This window comes from Theropithecus gelada, chromosome 15 (genome assembly GCF_003255815.1).
Source record: "Theropithecus gelada isolate Dixy chromosome 15, Tgel_1.0, whole genome shotgun sequence".
Lineage (NCBI taxonomy): Eukaryota > Metazoa > Chordata > Mammalia > Primates > Cercopithecidae > Theropithecus > Theropithecus gelada.
Window position 1 is genome coordinate 89,838,070 of NC_037683.1, and position 14,710 is coordinate 89,852,779.

Here is a 14,710-nt window from a genome sequence, read left to right on the forward strand (position 1 = left end):
TAGCACAGTCATAGAATTAAGTCTCATAGTTCACCAATTCTCTTGTTTAATATATATTTAACCTATCCATTGAATTTTTAATTTCAATTTTTCTTTATAACTATATATTCTATTTTGGACAATTCTCAATTATCTGCCCAATTTTTACTTTACTTTAAATTTTAATAGAGACAGGATCTTACTATGTTGCCCAGGCTGGAGTGCCGTGGCTAGTCACAAGTGCCCATAACAGCACACTACAGCCTTCAATTTCTGGCCTCAAGTAATCCTCCTGCTTCAGCCTCTCAAATAGCTAGGATTATAGGTGCATGCCACAGCACCCAGCTGCCCAATTTTATACACCTTGCCATTTTACCATTTTTGTTACTCTTTTATTTCATTATACATATTAAACAGTCATTTCAAATTCTGTATCTGATAACCCTGGATCTGCCATCTCTGTAGAGCTTATTCTACAATTTGTTTCTGCTAAGTTTGTTTATGATGGCATCTTTTTTGGCAGAATAGTTTTGTTTCTTGGCTCCATCTCTGAAGTCCGGACTTCCACTTCTATCTCCCAATCAAACTGCAGGCTTGTAAGCCTCCAAAGTTGAGGAAGATGGGAGTTCTGGGGATGAGTGTTCAAAGAGTACCAGCATGCAACAGGGAAAGGCACGTTGAGTTCCAGGTTGCTGCTTATGGGGTTGGTAGCAAAAGACAAGAAGGTTACAGAACTCTGTTTGGGGGCACGAGTTATGCAAGGGAACCCAGACCTATCTATACTGTTCTGGCTCTTCTAACTCCAAAATGTAACGGGAACCCTTACCCTCAGGAAGTGGACTTCAGTAGCGATGCCCTGTGAATGCTCTCCAAATAAACCTCAGTCACTTTGTTGCAGACATAAAACACAGGGGATCCTGAAGGCAAGGCCCTTTGTTGTAGAACTACAGCTGCCACCTATATCTTGCTCTTCAGGCAACTTAACACACTTAGAGTAGCAATCAGTCAATGAATTCGAAATACATAAAGTAAATGATTCAAGATGACACAGGGAAAGAAAAAATATCACTTAGTTAAAATTTATTTCAAGGCCTGAAAACATTCAGACTAATCAAAATGGTACTACTGTAACTTCTTATAACACATAATATAAAAGCTTTTGAAAAATATAGACACAACCCCTCAACAACACACTATCCGATTCTCAAAAGCAATGGCTATTTAACCAGATATAAAGGGACAATAACATATCAAAGAACTTTCACACACCTAAAGAGAGCATTCAGCAGCAAGCTAGTCAGACAACACAAACACAAATATTTTCACATTTCCCACGTTTGTTTTTAACTTTACTTCATAAAGCCACTGATAATTGAGGCTTCTTTCAAGTATAAGATTTCTAAAATTAAAAACTGTTTTTGACATATTTTTATAAAGAAATAAAAAGCAAACACAATCCAACTGTATTTATATGAGTCCCTCTTCTCCAACAGCTTTAGATGTTTTTCTGAATACTTTTTATCCAAAATAAAGTATTTTTATTAAAATCAGTTCTCATTCATTTATGCAGATTAGGGGAAAATGATTCATAATAAATTAACTTTAACATTACCTTCTATCTGCTTCTACCTCTATCCTCCCCCATCACCACCAAATCTGTTGCTACAGTGAACAATGATGCAATGTACTGTTGAACAATGATGCAATCTGTAATCTGAATTTCCCACATATTAGTTAGTAGGAGGAAAAATCCACAGTATGAAGGCTATTAAACTAAAACTTTATGCTCTTCCCTCAAGCTGTAAGTACTCTTTAGACTAGCATTAAATTACATCGTGCATATACAACTACACCCGTTTAGATTTGCCTTGGAATATAATTAATTTCAAAGCCTTAAATATTAAAAATAATTTTACAACTATTTCATAGTTTGGCTCTTAAATAGTTTTGCTGGGGGTGGGGGAAACATTTTGTGTTATTTAAGAAATTGATACGTGTAAATGTGTTCACTTAAATCTTGAGAAAACCTAAGGATGAAGTCTGTTGTTTTGTTTTTCCTAAAAAAGGAAAAAAGAACAAAAGAAAAATGTTGAAAAACAAGAATATTTACTGTTAAAAAGAAGAAACATTATCCAGCAAAAAGGAGACATATAGATTTGAAAACACTTATTTTACTGTCTTCAACGGCAACAAAAAACAGATAGGCAGGGGAAGTCCAGAGGACTCAGAACTGAAGCAGCTCTATACAATAATGAAGGTGGTACAATGTGACTGCAAAGAAAATGACTACAACAAAATTTTATAAACATCTTCATGTTTGTAATGTATTAATGCCCAAAAATACAAAGTCTGAGTTTCTTTCTCACAGGTTTATGATAAACTATCAACCTTCTATTTAATGCATTTCCTTTTTTTTTATTATAGAGATGGGGTCTCGCTATGTTGCCCAGACTGGTCTTGAACTCATGAGCTCAAGCAATCCTCCCACCTCAGCTCCCAAAGTGCTCGGATTGATTACAGGTGTGAGCCACTGCACTTGGCCTTAATGCATTTACTTTTATAAGCCTTCTCTGTTTAGAAGTACACACTATACAATTACATATATGCTGGTATTTTATCATGAAAATTTTAATTTTCATCTCAAACTAGTGACTTGCCTTTTTACCCATACTTACACACATGTAATACCTTTCTAGTGGTACATTTTAATCAATATATATTCTTTAAATCTTGATTTTTAACTGTATCTTTTTCGTGCTATGACATGATGGCCTTAATTTAACAGTTGAAGCATGATATGGTAACTATGTTGTACTGTTCAAACTAATTCACAACTGTAGCAAAGTGTTTGATTTTTAGTATATAACCAAGATGAGGCTGGACAGTAATAAACACAGAAACACTAGAAAACAGTGAATGAATAAATATGATTTTTCATCAGTGGCCATTCATTATTTTGCTTTTAGAAACCTGGAAGAAATTGTCTTCTTTGACTTTCAAATGTTCTGGTAAATCTAGTTGTTTCTTAGCTTCTTCAATATCACCTTGAATTGCTGAAATAAGTGACTCTGCAGAGAGAATATACCAGGTAAAAATTATGAAAACCCATTAACATACTCTTTACTACTCCTGTGTTTAGCCTCTCCTAAAAACTCACAGGCTGGCAGTATCTCTGGCACAGGGTAGATACCCAATAAATGTTCGTTCCATCAATCCTTCCAGGCCTAAGTCAATGGTACACAAAAGATATGTCCCTAGGCCAGACACAGTGGCTCACGCCTGTAATCCTAGTACTTTGGGAGGCTGAGGCGGGCAGATCACCTGAGGTAGTCAGGTGTTCAAGACCAGCCTGGCCAACATGGTGAAACCCGTCTCTACTAAAAATACAAAAATTAGCGGGGTGTGGCAGTGGGTGCCTGTAATCCCAGCTACTCAGGAGTCTGAGACAGGAGAATCACTTGAACCTGGGAGGTGGAGGCTGCAGTGAGAGGGGCCACTGCACTCCAGCCTGGGCAACAAAGAGCAAAACTCTGTCTCAAAAAAAAAAAAAAAAAAAAGGTATGTCCCTAATCTTACAATTTAAGAGAAAGGCACAGGCATAAATGTACACCGCAAATATCAAATGGAGGAAAAAAGCATTCACTATTCTTTTTGGTTGGTATTTACACTTGTAAAAGAAACTTTATAACAGAGTTAAAACCATCACACTGCACTAATACATACCTGATAACATTTGTTTCAAATGTTCTCTGATTTATTATATCTCAAACTTCACGCATTTTGAAAGACTTCATTAACTTCATACTGCTGGAGAGAAGCAGCCAGCCTGCTAGGTTCGAAGCTAGGCTCCGTTATTTACTATGTGACTTTGAGAATGTTACCTCATCTCTCTGTGCCATTTCCTCACCTGACAAATAGGCAAAATAATCCCTCACAGGTGAAAGAAGATAAATTCATGTAAAGCACTTAAAACGGTGCTTGGCATATATGAAATGCTCAAATATTATCTGTCCTGCCATCATTATTACTGGTAGTAGTGGTAGAGGTACCTGCGGTAGCAGTAGTAATATTTAAGAAGATCAAAATAAGAACTTACCTAAAGAATCAAAGTTTTTTTCTGGTCTCAGGTAGCCAACAATGGCGACATTGAGGATTTCCCCATAGAAGTCCTCTTTGAAGGTATGCATGATATGTGTTTCCTGTAGTCAAGACATGTTAGAAAGAGTGCTATCAGACTACAGTGTACTGAAATCTGAAATATATCTTCATATTTATGGTGAGTTAATTTAAATGAAACAATCAACACTCCTTAAACTTTTAAAGATTTACCTTAAAATCTAAGTGCAGTTTTTCCTAAATTTTCCCAGCACTCCTGTTTGTGCCCCTATCTTATAAACATAACTGAGTGAGGTGGCAGTGTCTGGCATGATTTGCCATTACTTAAAAACAAACAAACAAACAAAAACTGACATGTATCCAAGAAGGTAAATATCTTATCAAGGTGAGAAACCAGGACATCAAAGAGGGAATGAGCAAAGTATTAAAAGACGGTACTACTAAACAACTAGTTGTAAGGTCAGGATTTGCACACCTCTGACACACAACACGTATGGAAACTTCAGAGTTTGGCAGAGCTGAGGATTGATGGGGCAGGAAAGCCATGCAGCTTCCTGATCAGGGAGTGAAGTGGCAAAAGGGTTCAGGGCACATTAAAGCAAAATGCTGCATGAGGTAGAAAGTGCCTCAGAAGCTAGTTCAGCTAAATCATCGGGGCAGTACCATGGTTAAGAGCACTGATTTACAGTCAAGAGTCTGGGTTTCCACACTTGGTTAACTGCATAACTAGCTTCCATGGGGCTCAGTTTTCTCATGTGTAATGGGCAGGGGGCACTTTGAGTTAGAAGATACATAAAGTACACCATGGCTTTGGGGCCATGAACCAATATATCTGACGTGTATTCTTTCTTTTCAGTAAACATTTGAATAATAAAAAAGAAACTAAGATATGTAAGACCAGTCAGGCGCAGCGGGTCACGCCTGTAATCCCAGCACTTTGGGAGGCTGAGACAGGAGGATTGCTTGAGCCCAAAAGTTTGAGACCAGTCTGGGTAACATGCAGAAACCTCATCTCTATAAAAAAAAATTTAAAATAGCCAGGCATGGTGGTACATGCCTGTGGTCCTTCCTAGCTACTCGGGAGGCTGTCATGGGAGGATCACTTCAGCCCAGAAAGTTGAGGCTGCAGTGAGCTGAGACTGCACCATTACACTGCAGCCTGGGTGGCAGAGAAAGACCCTATCTGAAAAAACAAAACAAAACAAAACAAAACTCTGTTCTTCAACACACCATTGAGTTAAAAAAAAAAAAAAGCAACACACAATGAAAGCAATTTGTAATATAATACACAGTTCCAACAAAGGAAGTGGACCTAGATATGTTACTAAGAACTTATTTAAGGTAAGATAACACATTTTTTTTTTCTTTTTAAAGGGCAAAGGTCTGGCACAGGCACTTCATAGATGTGTGTTACTGGCAAAGGCAAGCAAAAGTTCAATTTTCCGCTGGTAAGGTACGCCTATGTTTCAAATTCAATTTTTCCTAACACTCAAAAGGCATTCATTCCTTAACTGGCTGTATAACAACATTTTTGTTATCTGAGTAGCTAAAGACAAATTAGTCATGGGCTATTGGTCCCCTCCCCTTCTTTTCCTTCCTCATTCAATAGAATGGTATTTTGTGATCTTTCGATTGTTTTCCTTGTCTCCAAAAAATAATTTTCAAATCATTAATATTCAAAAATAACTGAAATACTCAGGAAAATGTTAAGTAGTTCTGGGTCATTACTATTGCTTATGCCAGCATTTAGCTCTGTAGTTTTCCAGCAGTGACACACTTCACTTCTATTAACTCCACACAGAACAAAATGTAGCTTAACTGTAATTTGTTTTTGCCACACATTTGAGCTGACAAAAGATTCAGCCAAATCTAACAGATAAAACACTGAAGTTGTGGGGTCCTGTAAAAAGAGTAGGGCAGAAAAGTATACCCTCAGGTGGTTTAAAAAGGAAAAAGAAAAGCACCACTGTGGGACTGTATCAATAAGCGCCATCCACCATTCACGTAGTAACCTGTTTTATCTTAAGAGGGTGACCAAGTAATTGATGCATGAAGTAAACGGTGAATGAAGTGCATTAATTGTGGCAAGCTCAATTTTATGAAACAGGCTTTTAAATCATTTTTATCTTTGGTAAAGTGAGTCTTTCATAGACAGAAATGATCAAAGTCAGTATTATCATTTTGGTTTGTAACTCCACTCTTTATTTTCTACATAATTTAAAAAATAAATGCATAAAAAAAAATCATTAATCTTTGTTATCTGGTACCACAATGTATAAGGATGTAATCTGAGCTGGATGCAGGCAGCGGCATGCACCCATAGTTCCAGCTCTCTGGAGGCTGAAGGAGGAAGATTACTTGAGCCCACGAGTTTGAAGTCACAGTGTGCTACAACCTGGCCTGTGAACAGCCACTGCACTTCAGTCTGGGCAACACAGTGAGACCCCATCTTAAAAAAAAAAAAAGATGCAATTTGTGAGTGCTGTATGCTACTGAAATTAAGTTGGTATAAACTTTTAGAATTTCAGGATGTTAAATATAAACCCCATGGTAACCACAAAGATAGTATCTATAGAAATACACAGAAAGCAATGAGAAAAGAATTAAAATGTCACTACAAAACAAAAAAGCACACTACCACAAAAGGCAGTAATAGAGGAAATGAGGGACATAAAAGTTATAAGGCATATAAATAGCAAAACAGTAGATGTCCCTCCTTATCACAAATTACTTTAAATGTAAATGAGTTAAACTCTCCAATTAAAAGGCAAAGGTTGCCCAAAATTCCAGTATTTGAACTATGCTGTGATTACCATTGATAAGCTATTTTTGTAACGAATACTGCAGTATATTACTCTACGTCATCATACCATTTTCAGTTACAGAGCAAAATATAATGCTTACCATAGACTTCTTCGTATTCTTGTAATATGGGTTCCATCCTATGCTCACCACCATCTTATGGACATCTCCACTTCCAACACTGGCCCAACCATAGTAAATGCCAGTGGATATATCAGCTGGAAGATTATCTACTACTTGCTCAGGAAAATTAGCTAAACAACAGAAGAAAATATTTTGAGTCTTACAAATTTTGTATTAAATGTCTGTAGCCGAGTGCAATGGCTCATGCCTGTAATTCTAGGACTTTAAGAGGCCAAGGCAGGAGACTCATGTTGAGCTCAGGGGTTTGAGACCAGCCAGGGTAACATAGTGAGATCTTGTCTCTACTAAAAAATTAAAAAATTAGCTGGGCAAGGTGGCCTGCACCTATAGTCTAAGCTACCAGAGAGGCTGAGGCAGGAGGGTCAGTTGAGCCCCACAGATGGAGGCTGCAGTAAGCTATGATCGCACCACCACTGCACTCCAGCCTGAGTGGCAGAGCCAGACTCTGTCTCAAAATAACAATAATAATAATAAACAAACATCTGTAAAAATCACATGCAAGGCTAATGTAAATCATTACATTCACAAAACTCCTACAACTTTGCCTATAATTATCAATCCCATCCTTACATTTTCCGGCTCAGATTTCCCTCTCCTATTTATGTGGATAGGTTATGAATAAAGTACCAGGTAAGTATATAAAGCTCTCCAAAAAAAGCCATACTCTGAGTAGTAGGCAAAAAACAAGTACCAGAGTAGATGGATTTTTTTCAGATCTGTTCTTTCCTAACCAGGTACTGAATCACTTGAAAAGTTGTTGTTTTTTTTTTTTTTTTTTTTTGAGATGGTGTCTCACTCTGTCACCCAGGGCTGGAGGGCAGTGGCACGATCTCACCTCACTGCTGCCTCCCTCTCCCGGATTCAAGCGATTCTCCTGCCTCAGGTTCCAGAGTAGCTGGGATGACAAGCACGCGCCACCATGCCCGGCTAATGCTTGTACTTTTAGTAGAGACGGGTTTTACCATGTTAGCCAGGCTGATCTCGAACTCCTGACCTCAGATGATCCGCCCGCCTCGGCCTCCCAAAGTGCTGGGATTATAGGCGTTGGCCACCAAGCCCGGCCAACGTTTCTTATTTTTGAAATACACAAGCTCAAGGCTGACTTAATAAGTCAAGACGCAGCCCTGGCATGTATTTCTAAGGATGAATTACAGTCAGGTCTCAATTATTGAAATTAAGGTAGACGGACCAAGAAGGTTAGCTGACTCTCATTCAACTACCTATGTTATCATTTGGACACCACATAATTACAAATTAAAAACAAAACCACCTTAGAGCCGGTTTGCGAGTTCAGCCGATCTGGCCCACGATTCGTCTCTAATGGACAAGACAAGCGCCATGCTTGACCAGCTGTACCTCGGCTGGCCAGAGAGGCGTGAACCACGGATCCCGCGATTCAACTCCGGCTTCCCGCTCTCACCACCCCTCAACCCCGTCCCCGAGGAGCTCGGAGCCAGAAGCAGGGACCAGCTCCCTCAACCTGGCCAACGGTCCTCCGCCGCAGACAAGGGGATCCCGGAGGAGGAAGGAAGGGTGTCCCCTCTGCCCGCGGTCCGGAGGCCCCACGACCCAGTCCCGAGTCCCCGGCTGCAGTCTCTCCCCGCTCCCCACGTGACCCGGCCCGGGGGACTCTGGCCGCCCTGCTCTCACCTGTGGGGATGCCCAGCTGCTTGGAGCCGCGGCCGAAGCCCCGCACCACTTGGCCCCGGCAGAAGTAAGGCAGATGCCTCATAATGCAGTCCGCTCGGGGCATGGGCTGCGGCCCGGTTTGCGCGTCCTGCGGAGCCGCCGTCGACGCGGTGCCCAGACCCCGGACCAGTCGGGGGGCACAAGCGTGAGCTCTGCCTGCCGCGGGGCGCAGCACGGGCCGCACTACGCGGACCACACGCCGCGGCGGATCCCTGATGCCGCCGACCCAACAAACGCCGCCCGGCAACTCAAAAGCTGCGTCTCCGCCGGCAGGCAGCTGAGATAGCCGAAGTAAGTGCCGGGTGTGGGCGGGGTGTGGGGAGGGGGCGGCCCGACGCCCAAAGCCGGCCTCCGCGCTGCCGGCGTGCGCTCGCTTCCTCAGCCCAACTCCCCGAGCCCGCTCGGCTTCCGTAGCCCCGCCCCCACCATAGCCCCGCCCCGCGGCGCCCAAGGTCAATATCCCGGGTTTCGTTTCACCCTCAGGCAATGGGAACTAATGTGGAAACCCGGTTTTCAACCTGCGAGCTGCGAAAGCACCATTCTCGAACAATTCTGTTTTTTTTTTTTTTTTCTCCTTCCTCCTGTTCATAACAATCCGGAAGCCAAAGCGAGACGCTCTTTAGTTTCTTGGCAACCGCTGGATTGAACGTCAGGCATCACTCGTTCCTTTCGCTCTTTAAGTATTTATTAAAGCTCCAAAATTCAGCTCAAAGATCGCCTCTTCACAGAGGCTTTTCCTGGCCGCCCTACCGGAAGTGGTCGTCCTCCTCCGGGACCATTGACCACGTTCTGGAGTTACTAATATATTCGAATGTAAGCTCCAGGGAGCAGTCCCTGTCTGTGACGCTGATAACCCCAGTTACCGAGATGGGCGGTGACTGTCCCCTCCAGGCTGTCTCCTTGACAACTTCACAAGCCGGATAACAGGCCGTCCCGCTACTGCAATGCAAATAGAGGCCTTCGGACCCTCGGAGCTGTAAACACGCACGCTCCTAGGGAAGTAGCTCTGGGCTCACTCACAGGAAAAGCAGGGTGCAAGGTTATAAGAAGGTGCATCCTCTTACCTCTCAAAGGTAAAAGACAAAGAAGTTTTTTAATTTATTTTTTTTGTCTCAAAGACAAGTTTTTAAATTTATTTTTAAAATTTTTAATCAATGGAATCCAGAGAAGTTTGTTTTTTTCTTTTTTGGTCTAGACGTTTGTATAAAATTCTGTCCAGACCGTGTAGTCTCTTTCTACCTTACATGTATGTATCTCTGTTAATATTTACCTGATATTAAATTTATGTTCTAGGCCAGGCGCGGTGGCTCACGCCTGTATTCCCGGTAGTTTGAGAGGCCGATGGGGGAGGGTTGACTGAGCCCAGGAGATCGAGGCTGCGGTGAGCTATGATCACGCCACGGCACTCCAGCCTGGGTGACACAGTCAAAGAACTAGAGAAGAGGAAGGAAGGGAGGGAAGGGGAAGGGAAAGTGAAATGGAAGAAAAGGGAAGGGAAGGCGGGGAGGGAAGGGGAGAAGGCCCCAAAGAAGTTGTTATGGTTAGTTACTTATCTATGCGGAATTAAACAAAGAATAATGAGAATAACGATAATAGTAATACCGGTAGTAACAGTAGTAATAGCAAGTTGTGAAAAGCAATTAAATTATCTGGAGACGCTTAAGAGTTATTTTAGCAAGGTCTGTACAGGATTCTCTCACTCTTGACTCCCGTCCTTAATAAGAATGTCGCATTCCTTCTAATATAGGGAGGATGTCTCTCACATGGTAATTTCATCTGCTTCTAAGAAATAGAAAAGAGGTCAGAATGATTTTTTTGTATCTACTGTTTTTCAAGTGCTTTTAATTCAAAGTAGTCAATATGCAAGAATGGCATATTTTTAACTTCATCAGCAGTGATATACCAAATAAGAAAAGCCTGGAGGTGAGAACTTGATAAATCATCCCTGGGTCTTACTCCACTAAGCCCTGGGTTGCAAGAAGGTATGAGAATTAAATGAGATAAAATAATTAAATGAGTCATAGGAGGTAAATGAGGAGTGGTGGTTTTAAGAATAGAGAAAATGCTAAGGATTTTTCACACTGTCTCGTGTAATCCTCTCATCAGCTTTGTTGGAAAGCATTAACCTAAACGTATAAAAAGGACGGGGAGTGGTGGCTCACACCTGTAATCCCAGCACTTTGGGAGATCCGAGGCGAGCAGATTCCTTGAGGAGTTCAAGACCAGCCTGGACAAAATAGGGAGACTTCCGTCTATACAAAAAATTTTAAAATAAAAATAAGAAAGAAGGAGAGAAAAAAGAAAAGCAAAGAAACAATAAAAAGAAAAGAAGAGGAGAAAGTAAGAAAGAAAATTTTAAAAATCAGCCAGGACCTGGCACAGTGGCTCATGCCTGTAATCCCAGCACTTTGGGAGGCTGAGGCCAGTGGATCACTTGAGCTCAGGAGTTGGAGACCAGCCTGGGCAACATGGTGAAACCCTGTCTCTACAAAAAATACAAAAATTAGCCAGGAATGGTGGCGCTCGCCTGTGGTCCTAGATTTACCAGAGGCTGAGGCACGAGAGTCGCTTGAACCTGGCGGCAGTTGCAGTGAGCTGGAGATCACGCCATTGCACTCCAGCCTGGGCGACAGAGCGAGACTGTCTCAGCCAGGTGGTGGTGGCTCGTGCCTATAGCCCCAGCTACTTGGGAAACTGAGGAGTGAGGATCGCCTGAGCCCTGGAATTTGAGGCAGCAGTGAGCTGTAATTGAACCACTGCACTCCAGCCTAATGACAAAGCGAGACACAATCACTAAAAAATAAATAAATAGGCCGGGCACAGTGGATCTCGCCTGTAATCCCAGCACTTTGGGAGACCGAGGCAGGGGGATCACCTGAGGCCAGGAGTTCAATACCAGCCTGGCACACGTGGCAAAACCCCCGTCTCTACTAAAAATACAAAAATTAGCCAGGCATGGCAATGAACGCCTATAATCCCAGCTACTCGAGACGCTGGGGCGGAAGAATCGCTTGAACCCAGGAGGCGGAGGTTGCAGTGAGCTAAGATTGTTCCATTGTACTCCAGCCTGAGTGACAGAACAAGACTCCTTCTCAACAAAAATAAATAAATAAGGAGAGACTTGTAGAATGTTTAAGATGGAACAGTCAGGCTCCAATCTTTAAAACTACCATTTACATGTCAAGTCATATGGGTAATTACTGTGTAATCAACATAGGATATAGAAGAAAGAATTATTATTATTTTAAATTATTTATTTATTTATTTGTTTTTTGCCAGAGTCTCACTCTGTCACCCAGGCTGGAGTGCAGTGGTGCGATCTCGGCTCACCGCAACCTCCACCTCCCAGGCTCAAGCGATTCTCCTGCTGCAGCCTCCCGAGTCCTCCCAGGCTCAAGCGATTCTCCTGCTGCAGCCTCCCGAGTAGCTGAGACGACAGGTGTACACCACCACGCCCGGCTAATTTTTGCATTTTTAATAGAGACAGGTTTTCATCATGTTGGCTAGGCTGTTCTGCAACTCCTGGCCTCAAGTGATTCGCCTTCCTCGGCCTCCCAAGAAGGAAGAATTCTGATCATTTTCTACCACTGCTCAATAGCATTCAATGGCTCCTCCCCTCTGAAGAATAAACCCTCCAAGAATTGTACTTCTCTTTTTTTTTTTTTTTTTTTTTTTTTTGAGACGGAATCTCGTTCTGTCGCCCAGACTGGAGTGCAGTGGCGTGATCTCGACTCACTGCACGCTCCGCCTCCCGGGTTCGTGCCATTCTCCTGCCTCAGCCTCCAAAGTAGCTGGAACTACAGACGCCCGCCACCGCGCTTGGCTAATTTTTTTTTTTTTTTTTTTTTTTTTTTTTTTTTGTATTTTTAGTAGAGATGGGGTTTCACCATGTTAGCCAGGATAGTCTCGATCTCCTGACCTCGTGATCCGCCCATCTCGGCCTCCCAAAGTGCTGGGATTACAGGCATGAGCCACCGCACCCGGCCGAATTGTACTTCTAAGAACTCCCATCAAGTATTTAATCTGTTGATCAAAGCAGACCCCTCCACCTTGCTTCAGAGGCCAAAGAATATGCTTCAAATAATTTTTATTATTTTTCTTATTCATTTGACTCCCAAAGTATGCTACCTAGCATAAATCTAGAGTTAAAAATGTATGTATCTTTGCCAAACTTAACTGCTTTTAACCAAGGAAGTATTCTAAAATATGCTTTTTATTTCCCCCTCTGAACTGCACTTACACATCCTTTCATCTGCCTGCAGGGAAGGACTCCACATCTCTGGTTTAAGTTGTCTCTGTAGAAAGAAGGATCACAAATGAGACTAAAGAGAAAGTAGAACTGGCAACTTGTGAAGGAAAAGAAGGCCCACTCTAAGTAAGCAATAAAAAAATGACCCACTCTAAGTAAGCAATAAAAAATGAATCTGAAGATTTCTTAAAATTCAGCAATAAGAAAATAAGCAACTCAATTTAAAAATGAGCAGAAGATCTGAGTAAGCATATGAAAAGATGTTCAACATCATATATCATGAGGGAAATACACATTAAAACAACAGTGAGATACTACTATATACCAATCAGAATGGCCAACATTCAGAACACTGACAACACCAAATGCTGGCAAGGATGCAGAGCAACAGGAACTTTCATTCATTGTTGGTGGGAATACAAAAATGGTACCGCCCCTTGGAAGACAGTATGGCAGTTTCTTATAAAACTAAACATACTTTTACTGTATTATCCAGAAATTGTGCTCACTTATATTTAATCAAATGAGGTGAAAACTTTTGTCCACACAAAAACCTATTTGTTTTTACCCCAATCCATGTTTATTCCTACTCCCACTGAATGCAAATGGAACAGATGAATGGATGTTTTATTTCTATTTTATTTTATTTTTATTTTGTTTCGCATGGATGTTTATAGCAGCTTTATTCAGAATTGCCAAAACGTGGAAGCAGGTGAGACGTCCTTGAATAGGTGAATGGATAAACAAACTGTTGTATATTCATATAATGCCATACTATTCTGTACTAAAAAGAAATGAGCTATCAAGCCACAAAAAGACATAGAGGAAACGTAACTGCATATTACTAAGTGAAAGAAGCTGGTCCGAAAAGGCTACATACTGCATGATTCCAATTATATTACATTCTGGATAAGGCAAAACTATGGAGACAGTAAACAGATCAGTGGTTACCAGGGTTTGGGGAAGTTGGAGGTAGGAGGGAGGGATGAATGTGAAGCACAGGGGATTTTTAGGGCGGTGAAACTATTCTGCATGATACTGTCCTCATGAATATATGACATTATGCATGTATCGAAACCCATAGAACTATACAGCAACAGCAGTTGCCAACCTAAAACTGCTCTAAATAGTAGAGTCTATTAGTTTTTGAATAATGAATCTAAAAATTGCTAACTTGGAGTCTGACATCAAGGTTCACACCTTCCACACCTAAATAGTTACCAAGTCTCTCCCAATCCATTTTTACCCCTCCTCCCACTGAATGCAAGCCATGACCTCTTACCTGCACAGGTGTAGCCAACTCTCCATTCTCCCAGCCTTAGATTTGACACCAGTCTCTCTCAACCGCTTTTTCATGCTGCAATAACCTTTCAAATGCCAATCTGATAACATCACACTAAAAGTCATGTTGTGCTTCCCCTTGTCTTAGGATCAGTCTAAACTAAACCATTGTTCACAGATTCTCCCTATCACACCCCACAGCTCCTGTCTCTACAATCTCTACCCAGAAGCCCTAGGGAACTTTTCCAGTTCCTCTAACTCACTCTTTGGACTTTGTATAAACAGACTTCCTAGCATGAGACAATGCTACCAGTGGACCAGAGAGCAAGAGAACCCTGTGAGTTAGGTATGCTTGACAATGCCTTCCAGAGAGGTGGGACTTAAGCTGGAGCCTTGGGGCATGTGTGAATCCACTAAACAGAAGAGGAAAGAAAAGTGTCTAGCTAAGGA

General features: G+C 41.6%; 1 protein-coding gene across 2 annotated transcripts; it reads right to left on the bottom strand.

The window, feature by feature from the left end:
* Positions 1–1,033: 1,033 nt before the first annotated feature.
* RFK (riboflavin kinase) lies at positions 1,034–9,123 on the bottom strand. 2 transcript variants are annotated; one of them, XM_025360756.1, is made up of 5 exons: positions 8,692–9,123; positions 7,000–7,151; positions 4,076–4,178; positions 3,703–3,808; positions 1,034–3,047 (listed from the first exon to the last, which is right to left on the bottom strand). In XM_025360756.1, exons 1-4 carry the CDS (start codon positions 8,792–8,794, stop codon positions 3,744–3,746), a joined length of 423 nt encoding a protein of 140 aa, XP_025216541.1. In that variant the 5' UTR covers positions 8,795–9,123; the 3' UTR covers positions 1,034–3,047; positions 3,703–3,743. The 2 variants fall into 2 exon arrangements, with proteins under 2 accessions (XP_025216541.1, XP_025216540.1); XM_025360755.1 differs by lacking the exon at positions 3,703–3,808.
* Positions 9,124–14,710: the final 5,587 nt, after the last annotated feature.

Bases quoted from the DNA above. Each gene is read 5' to 3' on its own strand.
- RFK (XM_025360755.1), bottom strand. From the start codon at position 8,794: ATGCCCCGAGCGGACTGCATTATGAGGCATCTGCCTTACTTCTGCCGG. The intron at 7,152-8,691 runs GTGAGAGCAGGG...TCTGTTGTTTAG, and splicing joins GCAGCTGGGCATCCCCACAG to CTAATTTTCCTGAGCAAGTA. The intron at 3,048-4,075 runs GTAAGTTCTTAT...TTCTCTCTGCAG, and splicing joins AAAAAACTTTGATTCTTTAG to AGTCACTTATTTCAGCAATT.